The sequence below is a fragment of the Macadamia integrifolia genome, chromosome 13, assembly GCF_013358625.1.
Source record: "Macadamia integrifolia cultivar HAES 741 chromosome 13, SCU_Mint_v3, whole genome shotgun sequence".
Lineage (NCBI taxonomy): Eukaryota > Viridiplantae > Streptophyta > Magnoliopsida > Proteales > Proteaceae > Macadamia > Macadamia integrifolia.
Window position 1 is genome coordinate 27995614 of NC_056569.1, and position 26841 is coordinate 28022454.

The 26841-nt window shown below is 36.6% G+C and overlaps 1 protein-coding gene across 5 annotated transcripts; it reads right to left on the reverse strand.

Moving 5' to 3' along the window:
* Nucleotides 1–24389, reverse strand: LOC122059425 (inactive beta-amylase 4, chloroplastic). Of its 5 annotated transcripts, none has more exons than XR_006134044.1 (12): nt 23980–24389; nt 19022–19150; nt 17321–17570; nt 11177–11397; nt 11024–11101; nt 10750–10909; nt 6210–6463; nt 2702–2771; nt 1299–1367; nt 784–932; nt 456–696; nt 1–258 (listed from the first exon to the last, which is right to left on the reverse strand). XR_006134044.1 is itself a non-coding variant. In XM_042622203.1 (11 exons), exons 1-11 carry the CDS (start codon nt 24204–24206, stop codon nt 660–662), a joined length of 1644 nt encoding a protein of 547 aa, XP_042478137.1. In that variant the 5' UTR covers nt 24207–24389; the 3' UTR covers nt 283–659. The 5 variants fall into 5 exon arrangements, 2 of the variants coding, with proteins under 2 accessions (XP_042478137.1, XP_042478138.1); XR_006134043.1 differs by having other exon boundaries at nt 1–262; XR_006134042.1 differs by having other exon boundaries at nt 1–287.
* Between the last annotated feature and the right edge of the window lie 2452 nt (nt 24390–26841).

Genomic DNA, 26841 nt, shown 5'->3' on the forward strand with positions numbered 1-26841 from the left:
AAAAAAAATCCCAAATCTGGTTTAAATTTTATTTTACTTTGCAACAAATCTGTTTAGTTCTAAATAAAGATTACATCTGAAGTATAATTATCAAATATAATATGAATTTTAGACAACTTACAGAGTCATGATAACAAAACTTTTTTTTCTTTTCCATACTAATTTCACTTCATTTCCCTTCATTTTCCTCGCAACCAAATACAGCCATCACAAGAAAAGCTCTGCATATCAAGGATCATAGATGTTCCTCGCCAAAATCTATCTACATTCAACCCACACATCTGATGCTAAGTTCAATATGCAACATAAAAATTCGAGGATACATCTCTCAGTATGTAAGACAGACGAACTACTGAAATTACCAACCATCTTCATTTAAAAATAATGGAGGAAAAAGCAGCAAAAATTTAATTAGTTCTTGAAATCTACCAGCCAAAGAACCCTCATACAAATACCTGGGGCCTAGGCGGTCTGGCCACATGAATCCCATTCCATTGAATCTTGGACCATGTCTTCCTTCAACTTGCTCCTTGGCTCCTCCCCAGACTCCACAGTGGCAGGAGCCTCATGCACTGGGGACGCCTTCTTCTTCCTTCCAACTCATAACCACTCGCTTCTTTTCTGATCACGTCAAGTCTCTTGGCCTTCCCAATGTCTTGTTACCACTTACTCTTTCCTAGTTTAATAGTCCTATGACTGCATCAAATTTTGCACGACACTGCAAATTTTTTATTATTGAAAAAATAGGGTATAAATATTAAATTGATTTTTACTGTACTTTACATTGCTGTATTCATTCTTCTCACAAAAGGGACAAAGTTGTTCCAATTCTCGACCCTGAAAATTTTATCATTCATTCGGAAATAAGTGAATGACCGTACAGCCTCTGCCTGTGGATGGTAACAGTTTGCAATTATTTGCAAGAGTCCAGCCTGCAAGAAGAATGCGATTGGAATAAGTGGGAAAAAAAACGACAGAAAACAAAATTTTAAGTTTCCATAGGTTTTATATGGTTCAGGTTGAAAGCAATGGATAGTGAAAGCTCTTTCAATAAAGAGTTCGCATTAAATTACCATTATCAACCATAAAAATGGAGGTTCTATTACTACTAAAATATCAGGGTTCTAGATTTATTAAGCCATTATAAAGCTTCAACTGTTGTGTTTATATCCATATTTCAATGCTCTAGACTTCCAATCAATTAATCCACATGAGCAGGTAAAAAGAAAAATTATGCCTTACCTGCTTTCAGGAGAAAAGGAAACTGAAAATAGTGGATGGAAACGAAACAATGGTACCTTATCAAATCTTTCATTAGCATTTCTCCCAGTGAGTTGTATTACCCTTTCCTTTGATAATGAACGAATCTGTAGGAAAATTCCATTGTGAAGGTTGAAGAAATACAAGAAATAGAAGAAGCACATGATTGTTATAATTTGAGAAAAAAATCCAAAAAAAAAAGAAAGAAATCTATATATGGGAGTTTGTATGCAAAAACATTGCTTGCGAAATAGATTGCTACTATTTCATTTATCACAGGAAGTTAAAATTTTGAAGAATACAATGTGGTGTAATTGCAATGAGGTATCGCTAAAGGTGTCAAGATGATGATGGTGCAAAGTAGAGAAGCAGCACAGGATTCTCTTCCCACAATCCCCCCCCCCCAAAAAAAAAAAAAACCAAAAATAAGAAAGAAAGAAAAAGAATGTCCTCAAAGATGCTTCTTGTTTTTGTTAAACTATCACCTCTTTGAAAATTCTTCCATATATATTTAAGGAAAAAAGTCCTTAGCAGCCCACCAATAGAGGATTCCCTTGACGGCAGACCATATTATGCCACATGAAAGTGATGTAGCAATTCTGTTGGATACCTAGGTAATGGACTGGTTTTCGCCACGTCACAAATTTCATACCCAAATTCACCTTCCATGTATGTCCATGCAACCTTTATTTTTCAGCAATCCCCATATGATGTATTGGAATGTACACTCATAGTGATCACAGATAATTGAATGCTTTATTTTGCCACATGGAAAACTCAGATTGGGCTGAAACTTAACAGGTGGGCAGGGGACCTCGGGTTCTACCTGTCCACAAAATTTGGGTCAACCCTAGCTGCCACATCACAGATATTTGGGCTACCTAGAAAATCCTTCTAAGTTATTAAATTATAATTCTGGTCTATAGGGGTGTCGTACGTATTGAACCTAGTCTTTTGTGGTGATAGATGTATTGGACCTTCAGATAGATAGGGGGAGTGTCCCTATCGTGAGCAAAGCTTAGTTAGTGATTAGTTTGGTTAGTAGTTGCTGTAAGTAGGTAGTTTCCTATTCTATTTGTGTTTCCTAATTCATGATTGTAACTTTGGTTATTATAAATGTGTCTAGCGAGAGGATTACACTCCGAGTCTCTCTCTGGCTCAGTTATCTATCTTCTCTCCTCTTCTCTCTCACTTTCTCTGTGTTCTCTCCTTCTTTGTTCCGATTGACAGTAACGTGCTGGGTTCTCTGAAGTTACATAGGTGAACCTCCGGAAAGAGCCACTTAAGACCAATTTCACACCAAGAAGATAGTGACTAAAGAGCTCCTCAAAGCAACAAGGTCAACTGAAACCATAACAGGGGAGTAGGTACATGAATCATCAAAAGATTATAAATTGATTACAATCAAAATATAAAATTTCAGTAAGAATGAAAATCTTACCTGCTGGAGTAGACCTTCAGGGCTGCATAGATAGGTAGGTGGAATCTCACTGTCAATCATTTCTAAGCACCTACAAGAAAAAATCCAACAAAAAATCAGCATCTTTACAAAAAAAAGGGTTTGGAGATTTATTGGCATCTAAAAAATCATATGAATTATTGGTATCCCAGGGATAGCATGGGAAGAAACGCAATGATAAATTCAACCAATCAGATGATTTTACACAAAAATAAGGTCAGGAGGGTGGATGGGCAACAATCTCAAACCTAAATGGAACTTGGTACATGATTTACACACACAACAGATCCTGGTTATGTCAATGTTTTTAGAACCAGACCAGGGTGCCAATCCAACGAGTATGGTAAATGGTGTACCATTAGCTGGAAAGCAAAAACTGAAATTTCATTTCCTGTTCAGCATGCCCTGGTAACCTGGCCAGCTGGTTCAGCTGTCTAATACAGCTATAGAAATAATTCATAAGATTCAGTTGGATAACCATCTGATCCATCTGGTGTTATAACTGGAAATTGTAACCTTTTCCTCTGAAGACAACCACCCTTTTGAAGCTAAGGGGAGGGATGGCATGGCCAATCCAGAAAATCTAATTGGGCCCCCAGGATTGGCCAAATGTCCAATGTCATTGTCAAATCAGCTTCATAGTCCCTTGTGTATTTCATATTTCAAGGCACAGCATAACATCACTTTCCCAAGCCCCTTCACAAATAAGGATATTAAAATCACAGGCTTATACCTAGAGAACTGAAAGTCTAAAACTTACCACATAGCACATTGGAAGAGGGCGAGGTAATATTAGAGGCCTTTCAGAGCACCTCCCAAGCTGCATAACTATAATTTTCAGCATACAAAATCACTGAGTTACAACTTATAAGGAAGACGTAAGAATCCGATCTATTACATGGTCACATATATGAGTATCACAGTCTACCTAAACTTTATATGGCCCCACTATGTGTTAGGCTCCCCCCACCCTCTTTGCAATTCCAGCTGTCAAGAGTTCATACTTTATAAGCCAAAAATGGACAGAAAAATAAGACCAGTTTAGCACATTGCATTGTGCTTTTGGCTGAAATTTACCACCTCAGTGGAAATGCCAAGTAGAGCCCTACTTGGCTACCAACTAAGCTGCCACACGGATTTTCTGCCATCATCTTGATTTCTTTGCAAAGTGACTCACCTAGAAAACACATCCCCCATTAATTATTGCTATATTACTATGTCACATACAGCACACAAGAACAAAATAAAAAGAAAAAAGCAATTTTAGTTCCCTTTATGATCTTGGCAGGGCCACTGCCATTCCTACGTCACAATTACCTCTATATCCTTACTATCAACCGTATGCCTCCTAAACCACAATTATTACTAGCTTGGGGTTGGACAATTCAGAATCAATTAAACAAGATCCAACCTTGGTGTTGAAACCCAGATCCTCCTAATGGACCTAAATGTAAGAACTAATCCTCACAGTACAAGTCGGCTACACACACATACCCACAAAGTATTGGCTTTAGGGTTATAGAATTTATGCCACATATAGAGAGATTGGGATGAAATATTGAATGGATCCAATCTTGAACATTGGCAGATTGCCCAGGCTTAAAAGGTAAAAATCAGCTGGGCTCAGATGATCCTAACCATAAGAATGCATTTTTTGTTGGAGCATACTAAACCTTTTTTAATTTTCCCAGTGTTGTCAAATGTGAAGCTTGTGCAAGCCTCGACACTGGGCAAGGCAAGGCACTGTCTTGGCACCTTATGTGCATAGGTTGGCAACTTCAATCAAACGCTTATATTGTTGCTCACTTAGCTTCAAGCAATAGGTGTCCCAAGTGGGTGCCTGATTGAAGAATGAATATACAAAGTTACATTTCCTTTTTTGTTCACATCTATAGTCCTTTTTAATAGAATATGACCAAAGATGAAGAACATCAATCAGGAGCTCATGTCATTGATTGCTTGGGTTTAGCTAATAAGTGTCCCAAGTAAGGGCCTGATTGAAGATGGTCACAATATAATGTTAAATTTCTTTCTATTCATATTATTGTTGCTATCCTTAGTTACAAAGGTGAGAATTAGCTCATTTATAGCATTTTACGTCCATCATATGGTTATATAAATACTTAAGAAAAATTACATTGTCTCAAACTCTCAATGGTTTTTTAACTGGACAGCATCAGAACATTCAGGGGAAATGATCTGTGGTCTATAATCCGAATGATCCTATAATTCAATAAAAAAAATATTGTAAACGTAGCACTGTTTTGTACTTTTAAGACTTGAAAACAAAACAAGGACCCACTGTTTCTTGTATGAATAAATTTCATAGCATCCAAGTCAAAGAAGCAATCTGGCATGTGATTTCAGGTCTTCTATGTTCCAAAAAAGATCCAGGCATCGAGTCCCCTCAACTTCTAAAGAGAAAAGTTTCTCTGGAATGCGTAATCCAGAGGGTATCTCTGGACTGAAAATATCTACCACATGGCAGGTCGGATTGTGCTGCAATTTTTGAACAGGTAGACCCAATATCCCCTTGCTCACATGTCAAGTTTCATCCCATAAGAAGTTCAAGTGGCAAAATAAAGCATCAAAAAATCCAGGACAACGAAATGGCGCATAAAGACATGGATGGCTGAAACAATGCAGGGGAACATGCCAATTAATTTTTTTTTTTTGGGGGGGGGGGGGTGTGGAGTATATGATTGATTTTAACTCTGAAAGATGATACATGGCCAATGCATGGCATTCTTTAGATATCCAATGATTGGATTAGTGACATCATGTTTCCATGTGGCACAACTAGGTATGCAGTCCTGAGATACATTCTCGACCATACAGTCAGAGGAACCTTTGCCATAAGGAAATAAATAACAAAAGGGGGGCACAACTAGGCAATGCAGTCCTGGGATACATTCTTGACCACACAGTTGAGAGGAACTTTTGCCATAATGAAACAAATAATATACATGTCAATTATACAACAGTTATTCGATGGTCCAAGCAATCCTAAGGGCCTGACCATCAAAACCAGACAATCTGCTGACAATTTAATGAATATTAGGACTCCAGTTAGACTATAAGAACCATTATCCCGGAAAGGGCAATAGTCCTACTGTGGTTCAACCATCCGACCGACAGTCCTTCAGAAAATTGGTCTCAATAACCCAACCAAGCTGATCATTTCATAGGTAGGAAACATTCAGTGGTCAGACCTGATGCTCTTTCTACGTCATACAAGAAATACATCAAAACAGTCTACTTGTCCCAGATCATTCCAGAAACACAAGTTATTTGTATATCAATAGATACTCGTCAGGTCATGCAGATCAAAAACATATAAAGATAATTGGATCACAGTAAAAAAGTTTAAAGTCCCTTCAGACAAATAAATCAATCGCGGACACTATATCAGAATGGGTCATCAGTTCGACCCAATCCATCAAGTCTCAAAACACGAGGAAAAAGAAGTCTAGTTAATTCTGGAACTTACGAGATATGCAAAGCAGCTCCATGACGAGAAACCACAGAAACCAATGGATCATAGCCATCCCTTAGAGCTGTGTTGTAGTAACCAGCTGTTAGTTCTGCCGGGTGCGAATCTGTCTGGTACCACCAATAGATTCCTCCAATTTTGGCCACTAATAAAACTGGATTTGCCCCAGTTTCTTCATATGTCTTCAACAATTGTGCAGCCTTTTCTAGAATGGCATCTGCATGACAAATCAGCTTCCCACTGTACCATTCCTATAAGAAAGATAATAACACTATTACAAAGTTTTATATACCTTTTTTCCTTTTAATCACAAGACACAAGTTCATAAAAAATGATCCTATCAGCATTGTTTAAAGTATCGATGATTATCATATCGTATTGGCTGATACATATCAGTATCGATCGGTATCAATACCATACATGCACTAGTAAAAAAAATTTTTATATCGATTTGTACCAATACAGTACGAAATAGATCAATACATGTTGATATGTACAGATACCCAAACATTGAAAAATCCAACTAACGGTATGTATTGTACCATATCGAGCCGTATCAGCTGATACGGTAGATACAGTTTTGATACAACTCAATACGTCTCTTTATAGGAGCAGAATGTATTTTATGGAACCAGAATCGTGAACAAAAGCTCTGAGGCAAGGTTTTGTGCATTTTTCTCTTCAAAATTACCCCCAGTAAAGTTCCTTGAAAATTTTGGGCATGTAACAATAGACTATTGCTACATGTAAGAAATTTCATCATTTACAACAATTTCAACTGAATGCACTTGTCGATCAATACGGTGTTGTTCTCCATTTTAGTGTTTATGCATGATACATCTTCTATATTGTTAATCTATACTTCTTTATTGTGCAAAAGTCTGCTTCAATGCAAATCTTGTCCAATTCTATGTGTATGTTTAGCATATCTTGCGTATCTCTGATATGATACGATACACTCTAATACTTCTCTTAGGTGGGCTTCAATGACGTTCTCCCATAATTTCATAGTATGACTATTAGTTTTATACCTCTATAGTTATTGCAACTCTGAGTATCACCTTTATTTTTGTAGATTGAAACTACAATGCTTCTCCTCCATTCATCTGGCATTTTCCTTGTGCACATAATCTTGTTAAACAGCTTGGTTAGCCAAGATAACCCACATGGTTTTAAGCTCTTCCACACTTCAATTGGGACCTCATCTGGCCCTGGCATCTTAGCTACATTCATCTTTCTTAAGGCTTCTTTAACCTTGCCACTTCTACCATTCGTACATATTTATAGCGCGTGACGACTTGATGGATAATGCAATCTTCTGGGCCATTCCAACTCGAACTTTCCATTTATATGTCACAATCCCATCCCTTCATAATGTCTTCATCCTTTACGAGCACTCTACCATCATCACTTTTAATACATCTAACATTATCGAAATCTCAACTCTTCCTTTCTCTCATTTTAGCTATCTATTTTTCCCCTTCCCTTGTGTTCAAATTGTTATACAAATCATCATATATCTTCACTCTTGCTTTCCCCACAATCTTCCTAGCTTCGTTTATGGTAGCATTACACTTCTTTTTATCTTCTACCTCTTTATTCCTTTGCCAAGTCTTAAAACTATCTTTCTTAATCTTAATGGCTGCCTAGACTTCCTCATCCCACCACAAAGTCTCTCTAGGGGGCAGCCAAATACCCCTTGACATCCCTAGAACTTCTTTAGCAACCTTTTAATACAATTCGTGTTGGCGCCTCCCTCAAAATCCCACTTCCCTTGCTTGACCACTTTATCAGTAAATGAATCCAAGGAATATCTTTTTAATCTCCACCACCTTATCTTAGGGCAAACAAGTTTTCCTAACTTATGCTTCGATATACTAAGGCACATATCCAAGACCAGCAATCTATGTTGAAAGGGTAAGCTCTCCCCAAGTATAAGTGTATTACCTTACAATCCTTACACAACAATCAGTCGGACCTCTTTTTTGGGTAAATAAATAATTCATTACCAAAGAGAAGAAAATACATACAGACCCCTGAAAGGGAGGGAGAAGAAAAAAACCCCAGCCCTCAAGAGGAGGCCAGAGTCCTAATAACAGAGCTGGGAAGTTCCCAAGAGTCTACAATGTGGCAATTTCTAGGGGGTGGGAGACAAGTGGTAGCAACTTTAGAGATCTTAGTTTTTACATCAAAAAATATGGAGCTCCAAATCTTTTCAAGAGGCCGAGAGTTGGAGGTCCATCTCCTATGATTATGCTCCATCCAGATTTGGTTGATTGAAGCACAAAAAGCAAGCTTGGCTACCAGGTCACATATACTCTTCCCTTAGAAGGTCATGTCCATCCAAACCCACTCCCTAGGGATAGGAAGGATTCTTCTTCTCACCGGCCAACATTTGGAGAAGGCAAAGTTCCAAATGGAGGAGAAATGGCAGGAAAAAAAGAGATGGTCAATGTCTTCAGGCTCAGAACCGCAAAGATAGCATGCTGGGGAAACAGAGATCCTTCTTTGAATGAGGAAAGCTTGCGTAGGGAGGCATTCCATGAAGACTCTTAGTCTAGGGATATAATACTTCAACCAAATAAGCCTGTGCCAGGGGCCGGATTCCCATGCAATCTGATATGGTCCCAGACAGCCTTGACATTGAAGAGCCCATTTGAGGAGTCAAGAGTGGAGCCAAAGGATTGTATCATTACTTGATTGACCTCCAAAAGGGAGAGCAGGTAAACTATTCTAAATCTCGGCAAACTTGAGAGAGGAAGGAGCTAGGGGGTCCAGACTCCAGAGGATAACCCTAGCTTGCCTAAGAAGCCCAGAACTGCAGATGCTTCGAGCACTGAGCATCTAGTTAGTACATCTATGATACCATGTTTGCTACCATTTCACCTAAAATCTCAAACTGATAGGTAAGGACAACATCAATGTATACATCAACATTTTTACCTATGCTTCGCAAAAACCTATGTTGCTCTTTTATTTGTGGTTCGCAGCAACCTATGATGCACTTTTATCTGTCTTCTTTTTGAATATTACTACTACGCTACACTTTTATGTCTTCTTTGTGAAGATTACTACTTTCCTTCCTTGAGAAAGGCTTATGATGTTGTTATTGCTGCTATTATATTTTGGGTTGCGGTCAATATTCTTTGCTGCTTATTTTCGTTGTTGTTTGGATTTATTCAACATGAAGATTTTTCTCTGCTGATGCTGCTGATGATTGGTTTGTTTTGTATTGATATTGCTACCGGACTGAAGCTCTCTCAGTGGACACTATCATCTACGACTGCTATGTATGTTCAAGACAGGTTCTGGTTCTGCTATTAATATCTATTCTTCTTGTTCCAAGCTGGAGCCTTTGTTATATATACTCCAGCTTGAGTGGGAGTGTTAAATATTTTACCGTGAGTGGGAGTCTTTAGTTAGTACTTAGCAGTCATTGTTTATATCAAGTTATTTTAGTCATTGTTATTTACTTGGTTAGTCTTTCGTTGTAATTGTAATTTGACTATAAGTAGGACTCTTTAATACATTACTTAGTCCTTTTTTTTCTTTTTTTCTTTATATATATATATATATATATTTAGGCCCCAAAGAGGGTTGAACTCATGACCTCTTAATTGTGAGGTGTTGGTCTTTGCCAACTGAGCAACTCCATTGAGGTGCAAAATATAAGATATTGGACCTAGAACACTAGGGCACTTGAACAGAAGACCAAGGTTATTATAAGTGACACCTTAACCACTAGGTTATTAAGCCCATAAATGCAAGCAAGGACGCTTGAACCCTAAACTGCCCACTCATTGAAGTCACAACCACTAAGTCAACTGTTGTAATTTTAATTTGACTACTATTTTATCTGACTTGTTAAGTGTGTTACTTAGTTTATATATATATATATATATATATTGTTAAAAATGTTGCTTATTATATACTTTTATGACAAACATATATCGTTAGTACTTTTTGGTACTGTCACAAAATCAAAGTTAATATCTTCTGGACCAAAGAAGGAAACAATAAGAAGAAAGGAAGAAAAAGGATAAGAGAAGAGAACCGAGAGAGAGAATTCGAGGGAGTTAATATCTTCAGGACCAGAGAAGGAAACAAGAACGGATGAAAAAGCAGAAGACAAGAAAACCGAGATTGAATGAACTCGGGGGAAATTCTAGTGCCAAAGTTCTTTCAATCTCAGTTTTCTTCTCTTCTCCTTTTTCTTCCCTTTTTTTCTTGTTTCCTTCTCTTTTCCTTCTCACACTAATGCTAACCAAATATATAATAAGTAGCATGCCCACTTAAACTATCACTAGACAAACCAGACTCTACCCAGTCAACTCTAGCCGGTGAAGGCCTTAGATGTTGATCTGTAAATATTTTACCAGATGATACAAGGAAATTTCTGGAGTGGCCGAGTGCGTAGTCAATGCTCTGATGCTTCAGTACCAAAAGGGGAGAAGTATATTTTGCACCATATCTCTGTGGTTTTGATTAAGGAGCTGATATTGAAAAGACAAAAGAGAAAAGTTTAACAAATACATACAAGAAAAAAGCGACCATAATCGGAAAGAAAGCTTTCTCCTCCCTCTTCAAAGAACGGTATTCCAGACGGAAAACTGTTGTAACGGCCAGCATTCTGCGGGCCCTTATCTCCCCACTGAGGTCTTCCCGCCTCACATGCAGCCCTCTTCAAGTCCTCCATCCTGACAAAGAAAACTTGTTTTGGCAAAAATGAAAATTCAAAAATGACCTTTTTTTTTTTTTGGTTGAAGCAAAAATGACCATGTAGATACTGCTGAAAGATCACTAGGACTTACATGTACTTATCGTAACACTGGAACTCACCAATTCCAGGAAATCTCCATCTACCATCATCAAAAGGATGGGCCGGGTACCTACAGGCTACATTGTCAGAGAATTTTGTGAAGGCTTCAAATTTGATAAAAAAATTAGACAAGAAAAACAATCACCTCAGTTCCCCAGAAGGGCCAAGTCCAACGCTTACTTCTTCAATTACGTTTCCCATAAGTGATTGAAATGTTTTTACAAAACTAAGCATAAAATCTTCATAGCACTGGAGCGCAGTTCGACCACAAAATAAAGGTAGATGGTCCACTCCTAATGTAAGATAATCATCATTCGAAGACCCCGTTTGGTCTCGATAATAGATATCCCTATTCAGATAGCCAATCTGAAAAAAGAAATGCAACATATTAGTTCTTGTGGCTTCACTTCAGTTCATATTATTGAAGATTTCAAAAAAAAAAACTGTTTTTTTCCCTCTTTGATAAAGGCACCAGGCACATGTCAAAAGCATAGGTGAAATCTAAGCTACTACTTAAGAATACCATAAGCTCAGGTTACAAATCGCGCAGTGGCATGTGGTGCATATCAAGGGGTTGAGTCCCATCATTCTATAAGACCCCCCCTACAAAAGCCACACCGAAAATTTTGATCTCTTGGTTTATTCTATCCAATCTAGCATTTTTTGTAATGGAGAAAGTCTTAGAGTTTATGCAATAGGGGTACTTTTGGAACTGTTTTACATTATGTTATCCTAAGATGTATTTTCCTTTTTTTCTTTTTACCTCCATAGGTATGACTGTAATTTCCCCTAATTAGTCTGAACATAATATAGGTGGGAAGAGCTCATTGCTCTCCCACGATTTGCGCTCTTCTCTCTCTCTTTCTTCTCTCAACTTCCCTCCCTCTTCTTCCTTCCTCTCTTCTCTCTTTCTCCCTCATCTAACTTCCAACTGAAAGATGCTGAAACTTTCGCTAAAAAAGAAAGACGGGATTGATGCAGAATCCAAGTATAATCGTAGGAAGAAGAAGACCAGGTCAGCCAATGGTTCAAGTATGGCCTAGTTTTCCAGCGTTTTTTCTGGACCTGCGGTTTTCAGTTACTGGTTCTCCTTGGAACAAGAACCGTGGGGTTTTTGGAGTCTTATTTTCATTGTTTCAGTATTATTCAAATTCCAATTGTTATTACTCAGGCTGGATTAGGTTACTATAAATCCAAACCTGTTTCCGGTCTATTTCCTTTATTTTCTCAATGTCTTAGTTTAGGACACCCAATCACAGCCATATAATGGGAGGTTTTACAGTCTATTTTGAATTGTTTTCTTCTCCTGATCAGGAACGGCTTAGCCTTTCCGCTATTGAGTCTGAGAGGGTTTTACCCAACTCCATAAATAAAGTGTAAGGGCTACATCCTAACCCCACGATTTAATGAATGAAGAAGCTTTTTCTGCTGGTTTTGTGGATTTCAGACCAAGTACTGCTTGGACTCAGTAGTGAAGGCCTGGTGGATTCCAGGTTAGGCTCTGTCAGGATTCCAAGCCTGCAATCAAGTTGATTCATGATCAGTATCTCTTTCTATTTTCCCCCCTATCTTCTCATCAATTTCCATGTTAGTTTCTGAATTTCTCCTACCCTTCAGCTACTAGTTTTCTTACAACAACTCAGCCTTATCCCAACTAATTAGTCGGCTACATGGATCCTTGCACTCCAATCAGATCTATTCAACATCATACCAGATACAAGACCTAAGCTATGCATGTCTTTCATCACCACTTCTACTAAGGTCATTTTAGGTCTACCCCTAGCTTTTTTAGTTTCTTCAATTTGAATCAAACAAATCACTCCTCCGTACTAGAGCATCCAAAGGCCTCCATTAAACATGCCCTTGCCACCTCAAACGACTTTCTCGTAGCTTATTATGTATTGAAGCTACTCCCAAATCAGCTCTAATATAATCATTCCGTACTTTATCCTTCCTAGTTTTACCACTTATCCATTTCAACATCTTCATCTCTGCTACACTAAGTTTAACTACATGATGCTTCTTAATTTCCTAACATTCTGCACCACACATCATCATAGCTGATCGTATGATTGCCCTAGAAAATTTTTCTTTAAGTTTTAAAGGAATACGTCAATCACACAACACTCCGGATGCAATTCTCCACTCCATCCATCATATTTTAATTCTTTGTGAAACATCATCTTCTATATCACCTTCTTTATTTATGATTGAGATCAGTTACTTAAAACAATCACTTTGTGGAACCTCCCTCTCATCAATTTTCACCACCTCATTATCCATCCTCGTGTAACTAAGTTTACATCATATACTCTATATTCGTTCTACTTATCTTAAAACATTTTGATTCCAAGGTTGATCTCCATAACTCCAACTTGGTGTTAATCCCTGCTTTTGTCTCATCCACCAAAACAATGTCATCAAAAAAATGCACACACCAAGGAACTTCATCTTGAAAAGAAAAAAAAATCCATACCTGGTGCACGAGGCTCCCACATGTGCAAAGTCTAGGGGACGAGAACTACGCAGCCTTACCCCAAAAATGTTGAGAGGTTGTTTCGACCGCTTGACCACCAAGTCGCAACATTTGTACTTTTACCGTTGGACCAAGCGCGCCTCATCTTGAATGTCTGTTTAATTCATCCATGATAAGTGCAAAAAAATAGGGGCTTAAAGTTGATCCTTGATATAACCCAATTGTAGATGGGAATTCACTACCTTGACCCTTCACAGTTATTACACTAGTCATCACATCATCATACATATCTTAATTATATCCACATATCTACTCGAAACACTTCTCTTCTGTAATACTTAGTAGATTAAGGCACCGTTTGATAACATTTTTGCTGTTTCTGTGTCTAGAAACAGCAGAAACGGCTTTTCACATTTTTAGGAACAAAAACGGATTTTTTTATATTTGATAAACCTATTTCTCGAAACGTTTTTTTGTAGAAATAATGCCACTACAAAATCCAATAGTATCATCGGATGCCCAAAAGGGAGTGAGGGTTTGGTTGCCTCTTTTTAGGTTTAAATAGTTGAAAGATTTATCGGGCACAACAGCCTTTTTTTCTCTCAAATTCGTTTCTAAAAACGGCAAAATAAGTCCAACTTGTTTCGTCAAAGTCGTTTCTAGAATTGTAAATAAGCATAAATTTTGATTTATGTTTCTAGAAATGGGTGAAACGGAACAACTTTATCAAATGCTTTTTAGGTTGTTTCTCCGTTCCTGGGATAAGAAAACGCAAAAACGACAGAAACAGAATGTTGTCAAACGGTGCCTAAATTTCTATGGACTTTGTCATAAGCTATTTCTAGGTCAATAAAGACCATATGGAGATCCTTCTTACAATCTCTAAATCTTTCTATGAGTCTCCTGAGTAAATAGCCTCTGTCGTGGATCTTCCTGGTATAAATCCAAATTGGTTCCCGTAATAATAGTTTCTTTCCCTAGGTGGGTTTCAATAAGCTTCTCCCATAATTTTATAGTATGACTCATTAGTTTTACGCCTCTATAGTTATTGCAGCTCTGAATATCACCTTCTATTTTTGTAAATCGAAACCACAATGCTTCTCCTCCATTCATCTACATTTTCCTTGGGCTCATAATCTTATTAAACAGCTTGCTTAGCCAAGATAAACCACAGATTCCTAAGCTCCTCCACACTTTTATTAGGACCTCATCTGGGTCTTGTGGCTTACCTAGTTTCATCTTCCTTAAAGCTTTTTTTACCTTAGACATGCCAATTTTTTGCACATATCAACGACATGTGTGTCTTGATGAGTAACGCAGTCTTCTAAGGCACTATTACTCAAAGTGTCTTCATTTAGTAGGCTGTAGAAACAAACTTCCTATCTCTCCTTAATGTTATCATACCTTATTGGTACTTTACCATCTTCACTTTTAATACATCTAACATGGTAGAGATCTCTACTCTTCCTTTCCCTCATTTTAACTACCTTATTAATTCCCTTTTCTTTGTGCTCAGATTGTTATAAAGATCTTCATATTTCTTCGCCCTTGCTTTTCCCACAATCTTCTTAGCTTCATTTCTAGCAAATTTAGACCTTTGTAGATCCTTTAAATCTTTAGTCATTTGTCATGTCTTAAAATTAGCTTTCTTAGTCTTAATGGTTGCTCGAACCTCATCATTCCACCACCAAGTCTACCTGAAGGAATGACGTATTCCTTCTGATTCACCTAGGACATCATTAGCAACCTTTTTAAAACAAGTCGCATCTCATTCTACATTGTATCAGTGTCTCCCTCAAAGTCCCATTTTATTTGTTTTGACCACTTTATCAGTGAATGATTTCAAAGTATCTCCTTTAAAGCTCCACCAACTGTGACAAATAAGCTCACCTTTTCTTACACTTTTGAATAGGGAGGCACATATCCATGACCACTAATATATGTTGTGTGGTTAGGCACTCCCTTAGTATAACCTTACAATCCTAACATAACAATCTATCAAAACTTCTAGTTAGGAAGAAATTTATTTGACTACTATGATGCCCACTTTTAAAGGTAACAAAATGCTCCTCTCTCTTTTCAAAGTAAGTATTTACAATATATAGCTCATAAAAAAAAAAAATCTAAAACCGAGATCCCCTCCTCATTACTCTCTCCAATACCATATCCTCCATATACACCTTCATAGCCTCTATGATCTTTCCCAACATGTCCATTCAGATCAACCCCTATTATAATATTTTCTCCTTAACTAAAACCTTGCACTAATCCATCCACGTGTTCCCAAAATTGTAACCTACTTTCATCCAATCCTACTTAAGGTTCATAAGCACTAATTATATTGACAATCTCTTTCTCCAACACAAGCTTGATAGCCATAATCGTATCTCCAAATTTTTTAACATCCACCACATCATTTTTTTTAAATCTTTATCCACTATTATGCCCACTCCACTTCTATTACTTCTATCCCTTGTATACCAAAGTTTAAACACGTCCAACTCCTTAGCTATTTTACCCTTCCATTTAGTCTCTTGAATACATGCTAATCTTTCTTCTCCTCATAACATCTATCAATTCAACTCTTACCCGTTAAAGATCCATTGTTCCAAGATGTTAATCTAATCCTACACTTTTGGACTAGCTACTTTACCCGAACTCGTTCACGGTGCGAGAACCCTTGCCCACTTGTCACTGCATCCAGGCAACGACCCAGAGCTTCACTTCGCTTACAAGGAATGCCCTAGCTAACCCTTGCTCACTTTTCACTAGACCCGGGTCATAGTATAGCACATCGCTTATTCTGGTGTGGAATGCCCTAGCATAACGTTTACAATATGAGGTTGTAGAATCCGTGTTAAAGGGTTTGGATAGGGTTTTCTTTCATGCGCCGGCTGCCAACCTGACGCACCAACCCTCCTCCTTTATCCGGGCTTGGGACTGGCATATAACACTGGCCAACCTGTGGCTACTAGTTTTCTTACTTCCTTTAATTCTGTTATGCTTTGCTGATACACTATTCTGCTAGAGAGACATCTGCCCTTCTCAACTTTTATCTACTATTCTTATTTCTTGTTTCTAGTTATAAGTTCAGTTCTTGTTTTCAAAAACCATTAAACTTTAATCAAAATTTCAGAACTCCTACATTGTCTACTCAAATTCTGGATTTTCTGTTTCTGATTTCTGCTTCTATTTAATGATCAATCCTTGATATCAATAGATTCATTGATTTCTGATTTAGAACCCTAAAGACAGCCATCAATTTTGCAGTTCTGGATTTCTACTCAAGAATCCTAGTTCCAGTAGGTTTCCTCAATAACTTGGAATCTGACCATCAGAGCTCTTTCAAACTTTTCAGGTCTGCCTACCTCTCAAAACTGAATACTCAACCAGAATTTCAGGCCTCTCGGAACTGTCTCGACGAATCTATTAAGTTTTTATTAAATATGGTCATTGTCTTCACCTGCAATTCTGGGTATTAGGTGGTTAGAATCACATTAAGTATGGTAAGAAAGATTTAACTGGATAGGATTTTATCCTAGGAGATCTCCTAAGCAGATCAGTCCTGTAATGAATTTCAGCCCATTCATATCCCTAACATCCTAGAATACTGTCTTGAAGTCACAGGGTTCAAGTAAGTGGAATTGGTCTCTACGGATTCTGATTCCGTTTAAGCTGGAATTGGCCTGAACCCTAGAAATCAAGCACAAATCAGCCAATTCCAATCCTAATCAACTGAATAGATAATCCTATTCCGATTCCTCAAGCCATGTGTGTAATGCTTCCAAAATGAATAAACTTAAATATGCTTACCTCCATAATCCACAGTGGAAGACTGACACCCCCTTTTCCCTTAGAAGATGAATGCACATTAGAATGAAAACACAATGCAACCTGTAACTTCAGCCCAGACTGAGATACAAGATTGAAGAGCTCTTCATATAGAGACCAATTATAAGAAAAAGGAGAATGTCGCTCCACAATGCCCCACCAAACCTCTACTGCGATTCCATGAACACCTGCCAACTTGAGCGCTTTTAGAGACATAGTTAACGCCTTGATTCTGAAACAACAAAGAAGGAACATATTCAAGGTCTTGGTCACCAGTAAAGAAAATAACAGGCCGAAAAGAAAAAAGGAAATAGAGAATGCCATTTATATAACCAAATGTGATCCAATACTTGTAAATGGTGCCATCCCAAATGTTCTGAATGGATTTTACAGAAACAGAGAGAGATTCTAACAATGGTTCAAATTTTCAGCAGAAATTCAAATTTTTACCTATATTTTGTTATTTTCACTCGTACGATGTGAATTGCCTGGGAATTGTAAAAATCCAAACCACCAGCAAAGTTTGGGAAAATTCACTGATTTGATACAATGAATGAGAATTTGGTGGCCGGCTTAAACCCATCCCAAAACCATTTTTTAGAGTAACTTGTAGTTCCATTTGTGCTATAGCAAAAACAACTCCCTTCAATCAAATTTATCAAAGATATGTGATGTTTAAACCTTCTTTTTTTTTGGATGAATAAATAAATTCATTACCAAGCAGGAGGAGGATATACAAAGGGGAGCAAGAGGGAAGACAAAACCAAAAGGGGACAAACCCAAAGGGGGGGGGGGACAAGCCATTAACAACTAACCAACCAGAGGAACATCATGGGGGAGATTGGGGAGACAAAATGGTAGAGGGGAGGCCCCAGGATACAAAATAAGCCTGTTCCTTGGGGAGTTTCTAATAGTGCAGGGGTGAAGAGAAGCTAGAGTTTTGAGCAAATGTCAAAATAAATGGTAAAAAAAAACCACTATCTTTTTTTTTTTTTAAATTCAATTTAAACTCTAAATAACTAGAAGTTAGATTAACTTGCATTATTGCATAAAACATAACGTGAAAAGTAGTAGCAGACAATGCAATTTGAGAAATTTGGTAGCTAATTATCAGTGTAAATAATTAAGCTTATGAAATTAGTTAATTTCATAGGTAGGTTAAAGCAGTATTAACTAAATATCATTATATTTTGAAGTGGATTATGTTATGGATACAGCCATAAAAAGATCCTCAAACAACGTCTAACAAGTACCCACTGATGGGTATAATGACCCAGCTTTAGAAGAATGAAGGGCAGCATTATGTGTAACAATATAGGCTGATATGCAATATTGTAACTTGTAAGTGGTAAACAAGTGTAGTTTTGTACTGCCATGTTTAGAACTGAAACAATGAGTTGAGCTGGCTAGGAACTACATGTGTGTTGAGGACCATGATGTAGGAATTTTATCATTTTTATGTATTTGTTTCCCATAACCTATGGAATGAGAGCAAAATACTTAAGTTTGATGTTAATGAATCACATATTCAAGAAAGTACTTTATATCTTGAACTCTTTTTTTTTTTTTTTTTTTTTTTTTTTTTTTTTTACCATTGATGTCAAATTTGAAACTTGGACCAAGTAAATTTAATATTTAGCAACAACAATTAAGCATGAATCAATCCAAGGCAAAATAACATACTTTCTAATCCTTGGAACCCCAGAAGTATCAACACAAAATGCATCAACAGGCATCATGACAAAGATAGGAACCCTTTTATGTTTCGTTGACTCCAAAATTGTGGATCTGGATTTCTCTCTGTAAGCCATTCTGCATATTATAGAAAAACAAACATATAGTTAAGGTCCCGACAATGATAATAACTTGAGAAAATTGCAAACCTTGGAAAGAAACAGCATGTGCACCTCAAAGAAGATCCACAATTCCACCCAAATTCATAGGTGTAAAATTTTCATATAATTAATATTTCCAAAACACAACATTAACTGATTATTTTATGGCAGCAATGAAAATCTCAATGAATGAATTTCTATAAATATGATAACATAGATTTTGGATGGGGAAGGGAGTTTATATAAGTAAGTCCGCCAGTGTTTATGCTGCCAGTCCCAAGCTCAGACAAAGAAGGAGGGTTGGTGAGTCAGGTTGGCAGTCGGTATTGCAAATACTTTAGTCAAAACCCTTTTGCATGGACTCTAGAGGTATATATTTTCGACATTATGCTAGGGTGTTCCATGGAAGCGACGCACTGCAATATGACCTGGGTTAGCAAATGTGTCCCCTGTAAGTGACACACCGCTTCAGCGCCCAATTGCAATGGAAAGTATTGTTCTCGCATCACGGACGAGTGCAAGTAAAGAAGCTTGTCCAAAAGAGTAAGATTAGATTAGCATCGTGGAAAATAGAAAGTTTGATGGGAAAGAATTTGGAGTTGATAGATGCAATGAGGAGAAGAAGAAGAAGACGAAGAAGAATTAACATAACTTGTATACAGGAGAATAGATGGAAGGGTAAAAAGGCTAAAGAATTAGACAACTATGACCCTTTGGTATACTGGGGACAATAGTAATAAAAGTGAGGTGGAAGTAGTAGTAGTAATAGATAAAGATTTAAAACTGATGTTGTAGATGTTAAAAGATTTGGTGATTGGACAATATCCATCAAATTTGTGTCAGGAAAAGAGGAAATTAATATAATTAGTGCATAAGCACCTCCAAATCAGATTAGATGAAAATACTAAGCAATTTTGAGAACACATATATAGAGTAGTTTAAGCAACTAATCAAGAAGAAAAGGCTATTAAAGAGGGAGATCTAAATGGAGATATTGGAAGAGATATAGAGGTCGTGAAGAATTCATGGAGGATATGGTTTTGGAGATGGTTTTGGAGATGGGAACGAGGAGAGTTCAGTTTTAGATTTTGTTGTAGCTTATGATTTATCAATAGTAAACACATGCTTTTGAAAAGAAAGAAAAATGTTTAATAAACTTCAAGACTGGGCAAAATAGTAGCCAAATAGATTTCTTTCTGACTAAATATGTTATTATGTAAATATTGTAAGGCTGAATTATAGGAACCATGAGTTTATTTGACCTAGGATAAGATGGTGGACTTAAAAGAAAATTTAAAAACATTTACAAATAATTTAATAACACAAAGAAGGTGGAACCATGATGAAGACACTAATATGAAGTGGAAGGAGATGTCAGCTTATATTAAACTAAAGATATTTTACGTGAATCTAAAGTAAAGAAACATTCAATTAGGGTAACTTAGTGGTGGGATGAGGAAGTTCAAGCAGCCATTAAAGCTATGAAATCTAATCTTAAAACTTGGCAAATAGCTAAAAACGAGGAGGATTTAAAAAAAGTAATAAATTGCTCGAAATGAAGCTAAGAAGATAGTATGGAAAGAACGAACCAAGAAAAATGAGAACCTTTATAAAAATTTGGGCATAAAGGAGGGAGAAATATCTATAAACTAGAAAAAATGAGGGGAAAAAAGAGTAGATATTTCAATCATATTAGATGCATTAAAAGTGAAGATGGTAATGTATTAATATGTGATGAGGAGATTAAAGAGAGATGGAAAAACTATTTCTACAACTTACTAAATGAAAACAATACAAGTAATAGTGTTTTAAAAGGTTGAAATAATTAATAACCATTAAGAAACCACAAAATCTTAGATATATACGGAGAATAAGACATCTGAAGTAAAGAAATCTTTAAAGCAAATGAAAATAGGTAAAGCGGTTGGTCTAAATGGTATCCCAGTATAGATGCGTAAGAGCTTAGGATTATGTGGAATAACTCGGCTAACTAAATTGTTCAATAAGATTATGAGGCACAAGAAATGTCAAATGAATGGAGGGAAAGCATTGTGATTTCAATTTATACAAAGGTGATATTCAAAGTTCTAATAACTATCATAGTTGTCAAAGTGCCAAGGCTAACCAAGGCGTTGGAGGGCTAGCTAAGTGCTTAGGCAACAAGTCAAGGCGCCTAAGGTGACAAAATGTTACTTCTTATTTTCCCTCTTTTCTAACATTATTTAGTATGCTACATATACCTTGTATCATTAAAAATCAACATTAAGCCACATCAAGTCATAAAAAATCAACATTAAGCCACATCAAATCATAAAAAATCAACATTAAGTCAAATTAAGTCATAAAAAATTGACATTTAGAGAAATGTTCTTGTTCTATAATAAGTTTGATTGGTCAAATGATTTCATTTTTATATAAGACTTGTGCATTAGGAATAACACAAAACCAGCTTTCCAACAAATCTAAGATTACTTAAATCTGAGTTGTAACAACAAAATTATATTCACGTCAAGCTTATTTTAAAAAGTGCTCGAATACTATTAAAATTGCCTGAATGAATATAATTTTATGGACATCAAAACAAAATATTATTTTACCGGACTTTTTTTGTTTTTAGCAATGTTTTACCATGATAAGATTTATAAAATTTTCAGGATTGTGAAAAATCCAAGCACTTGAAAGTTGAAAATCACCCCTACAATAAAACTTATGAGCCAAACAATGAAATTATGGGAGAGAGTAACTGAAACCCGCCTAAAACAAGAAACTAATATATTGGATAATCAATTTGGTTTTATGCTAGGAATATCAACTGCATAAGCTATTCATTTTCTTAGGAGAGTTATGGAAAGATTAAAAGAAAGTAAGAAAGATATCCATATGGTATTTATTGACCTAAAAAAAAAATGTGATAGTACGATACAGTCCCTAGAGAGTTCATCTAGCAAGTGTTAGATAAGAAGAGTATTTCAAGTAAATATGTGGACATAGTTAAAGATAAGTATGTGGAGTAGTAACTAGTGTAAAAACGGTGGGGGGGAGAGGGTAGTGAATTCTCAATTACAATTGGATTATATGAAAAGCCAATTTTAAGCCCCTATTTGTTTGCACTAGTCATAGATGAGCTTACTGGAGACATTCAAGAAAATACAAAATTGGACTTATAGAGATCAACCTTGGAATCAAAAGGTTTTAAGATAAATAGAACAAAAACAGAGTATATGGTGTGTAACTTTAGTAACAATAGGATTGAAAGCAAAGTGGTGAAAATTTTAGGGACTTAGGTTCAATCATAAATAAGGTAGGAGAAATAGAGAACTATGTTGCACAAAGAATTAAAGTAGGGTGAATGAAGTGGAGGGGTGCATCCGGAGTGTTGTAACGGACATATTCCTTAAAACTTAAAGGAAATTTTTATCAGATAGTTATATGGCTAGCAATGATGCATGGAGCTAAACGTTGAACAATGAAGAAACAACATATAAACAAACTAACAAACTTAGCATAGTTGAACGAGGATGTTGAGATGGATGAGTGGTAAAACAAGAAATGATAAAATAAGGATGAATCAGAGAAAATCTAGGAATAGCAGCAATACATGATAAGTTGCGAAAAAGTCATTTGAGGTGGCATGTACATGGGCAATGGAGGCATTTGAGTGCACCAGTACAGAGGGGGGATTTGATTCAAGTTGAAGGAGCTAAAAAATCCTAGGGTAAGCCTAAAATAACTCTAGGAGAAGTAGTGAGGGAAGACATGTGTAGCTTAGGACTGGTAACAAGTATGGCTCTGAATAGAGCTGCTTGGAGAAAAAGGATCCATGTAACCAACCTATTTAGTTCGAATAAGGCTGAGTTGTTGTAGTTGAAGGGAGTTTATATAAGTATGCCTCAAACCTCAAATTGGCTATAAAAATCAATTAGAATGGCAGTATACATGATAGGCTCCTATACAAATACAAAACCTAAAATTTGCTAACATTAAAATACATGAGAATGGATAATCTGAGAGGTGGAGCAGAGGGAGGAGACCCCCCCCCCCAAAAAAAAAAGAAGAAAAAAAGAAGCAACCAATTTGCTCTGCAACTTTGGCAATTTTCCCTTAAAGATGCGACCGCTTCTTCCCTTCCAAATGCAACGAAAGCTAGAGGAATGCCAGAGTAGTCATGATTAGTTGGCGAAATTGTGAAAGCAGCACAATCTGTTAATCCAAAATTGGTTGCAATGGGGAGGGTGGGAATCCCTGTTGGAAGTACTTTGAAAACTTCAGAAGCATTCTACGTATACACCGTCTCTTCATTGCATAGCACTCTGTTCTATAAAGCATGATTAGCTTAGAATCATCTTGTCTTGTATATCCATCAACTATTGAAAAGTACTACTGATCACCTAGCAGTTTAGCACTGCAGAAGCCTTTCTCTGCATTTTCCACCCCAGTTTAATTCCACATCCACCCTCTTCAATTTGACGTACAATAGCTAATAGAACAAAATTAACTTAATACATCTCGGAGGGTTCAATAGTTCAGACACTGCATAACAATCTACAAAAGAAAAGTGCTAGTATCACATTTATGCCTAATTCTTCTTTCTCTACTTCTGTTTTTTCTGGTTAATTTTATAATTGCACAGTACATAATGATTTGATAATTTTCATCTGACAGATCCTCTACCACGAATATCTCAATAAATAAATAGAAATTCAATAAAAACAAGTCAAGAAAAAAAAATTTTAAAGCCACCCCTAACCTACCCAAATAAGAGAGGCGAATGAAAGATAAAGAAAGAGCTAGGAAGTTCGAACTCACCCCAGGATGAAGCAATTACCGACAGCAGATCCACATTTGTGGAGACCCTTCTTGAAAAGAGGTATCACAGAAATAGTTTTGAGATTTTTCCTAGTTTTTCTCTTATCAAATAGAACTTTTCTGAAACTGTATATTCTCCTCTCAGAGCATTTGTAAGCGATTGCCGCGACACCACCATTCTGAGCCATCTTGATCGGTTGATCGTTTTGTCGCATAAGCTCGAGCATCGAAACAACCAGCGAGACAGGTTTCCGTCTCAGAGCCGCCACCACAAGGATATTTCTGCAATTTTCATTTTGAAGTTCAAGCTCGATTTAGGTTTCCTTCTCCTTCTCTCTCTCTCTCTCTCTCTGTGTCTGATATAACGAGATTAACCTCGAAGCTCGAAGCAACGTTTGCAGGTGTACAACCGCCAGAGAATGATTAGCAATTTGCCCCTAACGAGGCCACCAGACCGGTGGACCATCCGGTCCGACCGTAGTGGGTAGTTCAAATCGGATGCAGCGATCTCCTCCTACCACTATGGGGTATGGGGAGGGTCATAATATACGTAGTGTTTTTTTTTATTTTTTTTTATTTAATATTTAAATTTATTATCCTATTTAGTGCTGCTAGCCAATGGTCAGCCTTCTGGACACTAATACCTTTTTCCTTGAGCTCTTGCTTTTTAAGTCGAAACTATTACCATTAAATTAGTGTTCGTTTACCCTTGCTTCTTAAAGAGGTGGTTTTTCGACTCAAACCTTGACCAAGCACCGTTTGATATCAAATTTTTTGATATTTGATAAACCAATTTCTCGAAACGTTTTTTACAGACATAATACCACTAAAAAACCCAATAGTATCATCGGATGCCCAAAAAGAGAGAGGGTTCAATTGCCTCTTTTTAGATTTAAATGGTTGAGAGATTTATCGGGCACAATAGCCTTCTTTTCTCTCTAATTTGTTTGTATAAACAATGAAACAAGTCATTTGTTTCATCAAAGTCTTTTTTATAATTGTAAATAAACATAAATTTTGATTTATGTTTCTAAAAACGGGTGAAATAGAACAATTTTATCAAATGCGTTTTAGGATGTTTCTCCGTTTCTATGAACAAGAAAATGTAAAAATAGAACATTGTCAAATGGTCAATAAGTCGCAATAAAGTAACCTTATCATTGCCCTAAGATCTCCCCTCTAAATCAAAATTATTCATGAAAATTGAATGAATCATTTAGAATACCCAAAATTAAAATTTTTTATTTTTATTTCTTAAGTCACAAATTGGGCTTAAATGCCATACATCAAGCCCAAGTTGGGCTGCTCAACAACATATGATCGATTTGTTTATTGGACTTAAAAAAAATTGATTTCTTCCCAATTGAACCCAAAACTATTAATTCAGACCAGTAAACAGAATCGATAAAAACGATTTAACAAAAATCTAGTTAAAACTATTTATCGAGAATCGATTATTGACTGTTTTTTATTTAAGATATTAGAACCATTTATTAAATGGTTTTATTTTGGTTTCTACCATTCATAATTTGAACCAAATCCATTGACACCTGCAAATAGACCGTAACAGTCCTTCATGAAGATTATCCGGGGCATTTCGGTAAACTAAGAAAATCAAGAAATTCGGTAATGTCGGTACATAATTCCGTATGGCTGGGAAAAAATTCCACACTTCTGTATATATTCTCTGCTCGTGTCTCCATCGATTCAATTGGTGTACGGTCACTAATGTTCTTATCCGACGGTCGCTAGAGCTTTCTCACACATCACCTCACAATAAGCTATTCCAATTGGATCTCATTTCTTCTCCATTTATAAGAACCAACAAAAAAAACTAAAAAGAATGAAACAAAATATTCCTACGTGGAAGAACTTATCCGCAATGGATATTAACAACTTGATAGTGCTAAGTTGGACCCCAAAGCCCAACTGAGATAAGGGTGTCCTTTGTAATCGAGCCGAACAGTCCCAAAAGTGTTACTTTTACAAGAGAGAGAGAGAGAGAGAGGGGGAGGGGGGAAGGCAGCATGGCCCACACCAACATAGGGACTAATAGAAGTATCAATATGGATGAGATTTATAACTTTCATGAGGGGTGAGATGGTCATTTCATGCTTCACCATATATTTGTGTGTTGGGTCATACTATATTTTAAGCTTCTTTTTTCCCTTTTAAGGGCATTAAATTTATTATCTGACTACATAGTATACGTTAGCACATCTTTGTGTCTCACTTTCTTCTCACAATAGAGGGCAAAAATATGTTATTTCATCTGAGGGTAGGAGAGAGAGAGACATAGGGAGGTACCAATATATGCTATGCAGCATTGCAGTATTCTTTCTCCCTAATTTTAGTCCGTCACAAAAAAATGAGGTTTTTCAAGAATTTCAATCGAATTGCATCAGTCAATTCCAAGTTTAATTACCTAGTTTTGACCCTTCTGATAGACAATGATCACTTGGGGTTTCCCACAATCATTTGAATTTTGATTCTTTTTTACCATTTTAACCTTATACGTATATCCTTATACTCTTGTGATAAACTTACCTCACTTACCTTTCTTCAGAGCTTTGAGCAGCGAGTGTGGGTGAACCTCTTCTCTATATTCTCTCCCTCTCCTCTCATCTGGCGACCTCTTTGTTCAAATTTTTACCCTAAAGTTTGAAAATAAACCCTCATGGTCACTTAAAATTTGTGTTATAGACTTGAGCGGGACATTATACACATAATATTTAAACAATCCAATAACTAAAACCTGGCAGTAACCTAACATGAGCCACCATATTGAAACAATACAAAAACTGAAACCTTAACAACCTTAGATATGTAGGAAATACTCCCTCTATCCTTGTTAGGTATGAT

Excerpts from the sequence above, each read along its gene's own strand:
- LOC122059425 (XM_042622203.1), bottom strand. The coding sequence starts at position 24,206 with ATGCTCGAGCTTATGCGACAAAACGATCAACCGATCAAGATGGCTCAG. Across the intron at positions 2,772-6,209 it reads GGAGCTGCTTTGCATATCTC|GTGCTTAGAAATGATTGACA; the intron begins GTAAGTTCCAGA and ends TTTTTCTTGTAG. Across the intron at positions 697-783 it reads AGAAGAATGAATACAGCAAT|TCATAGGACTATTAAACTAG; the intron begins GTAAAGTACAGT and ends AATTTGATGCAG.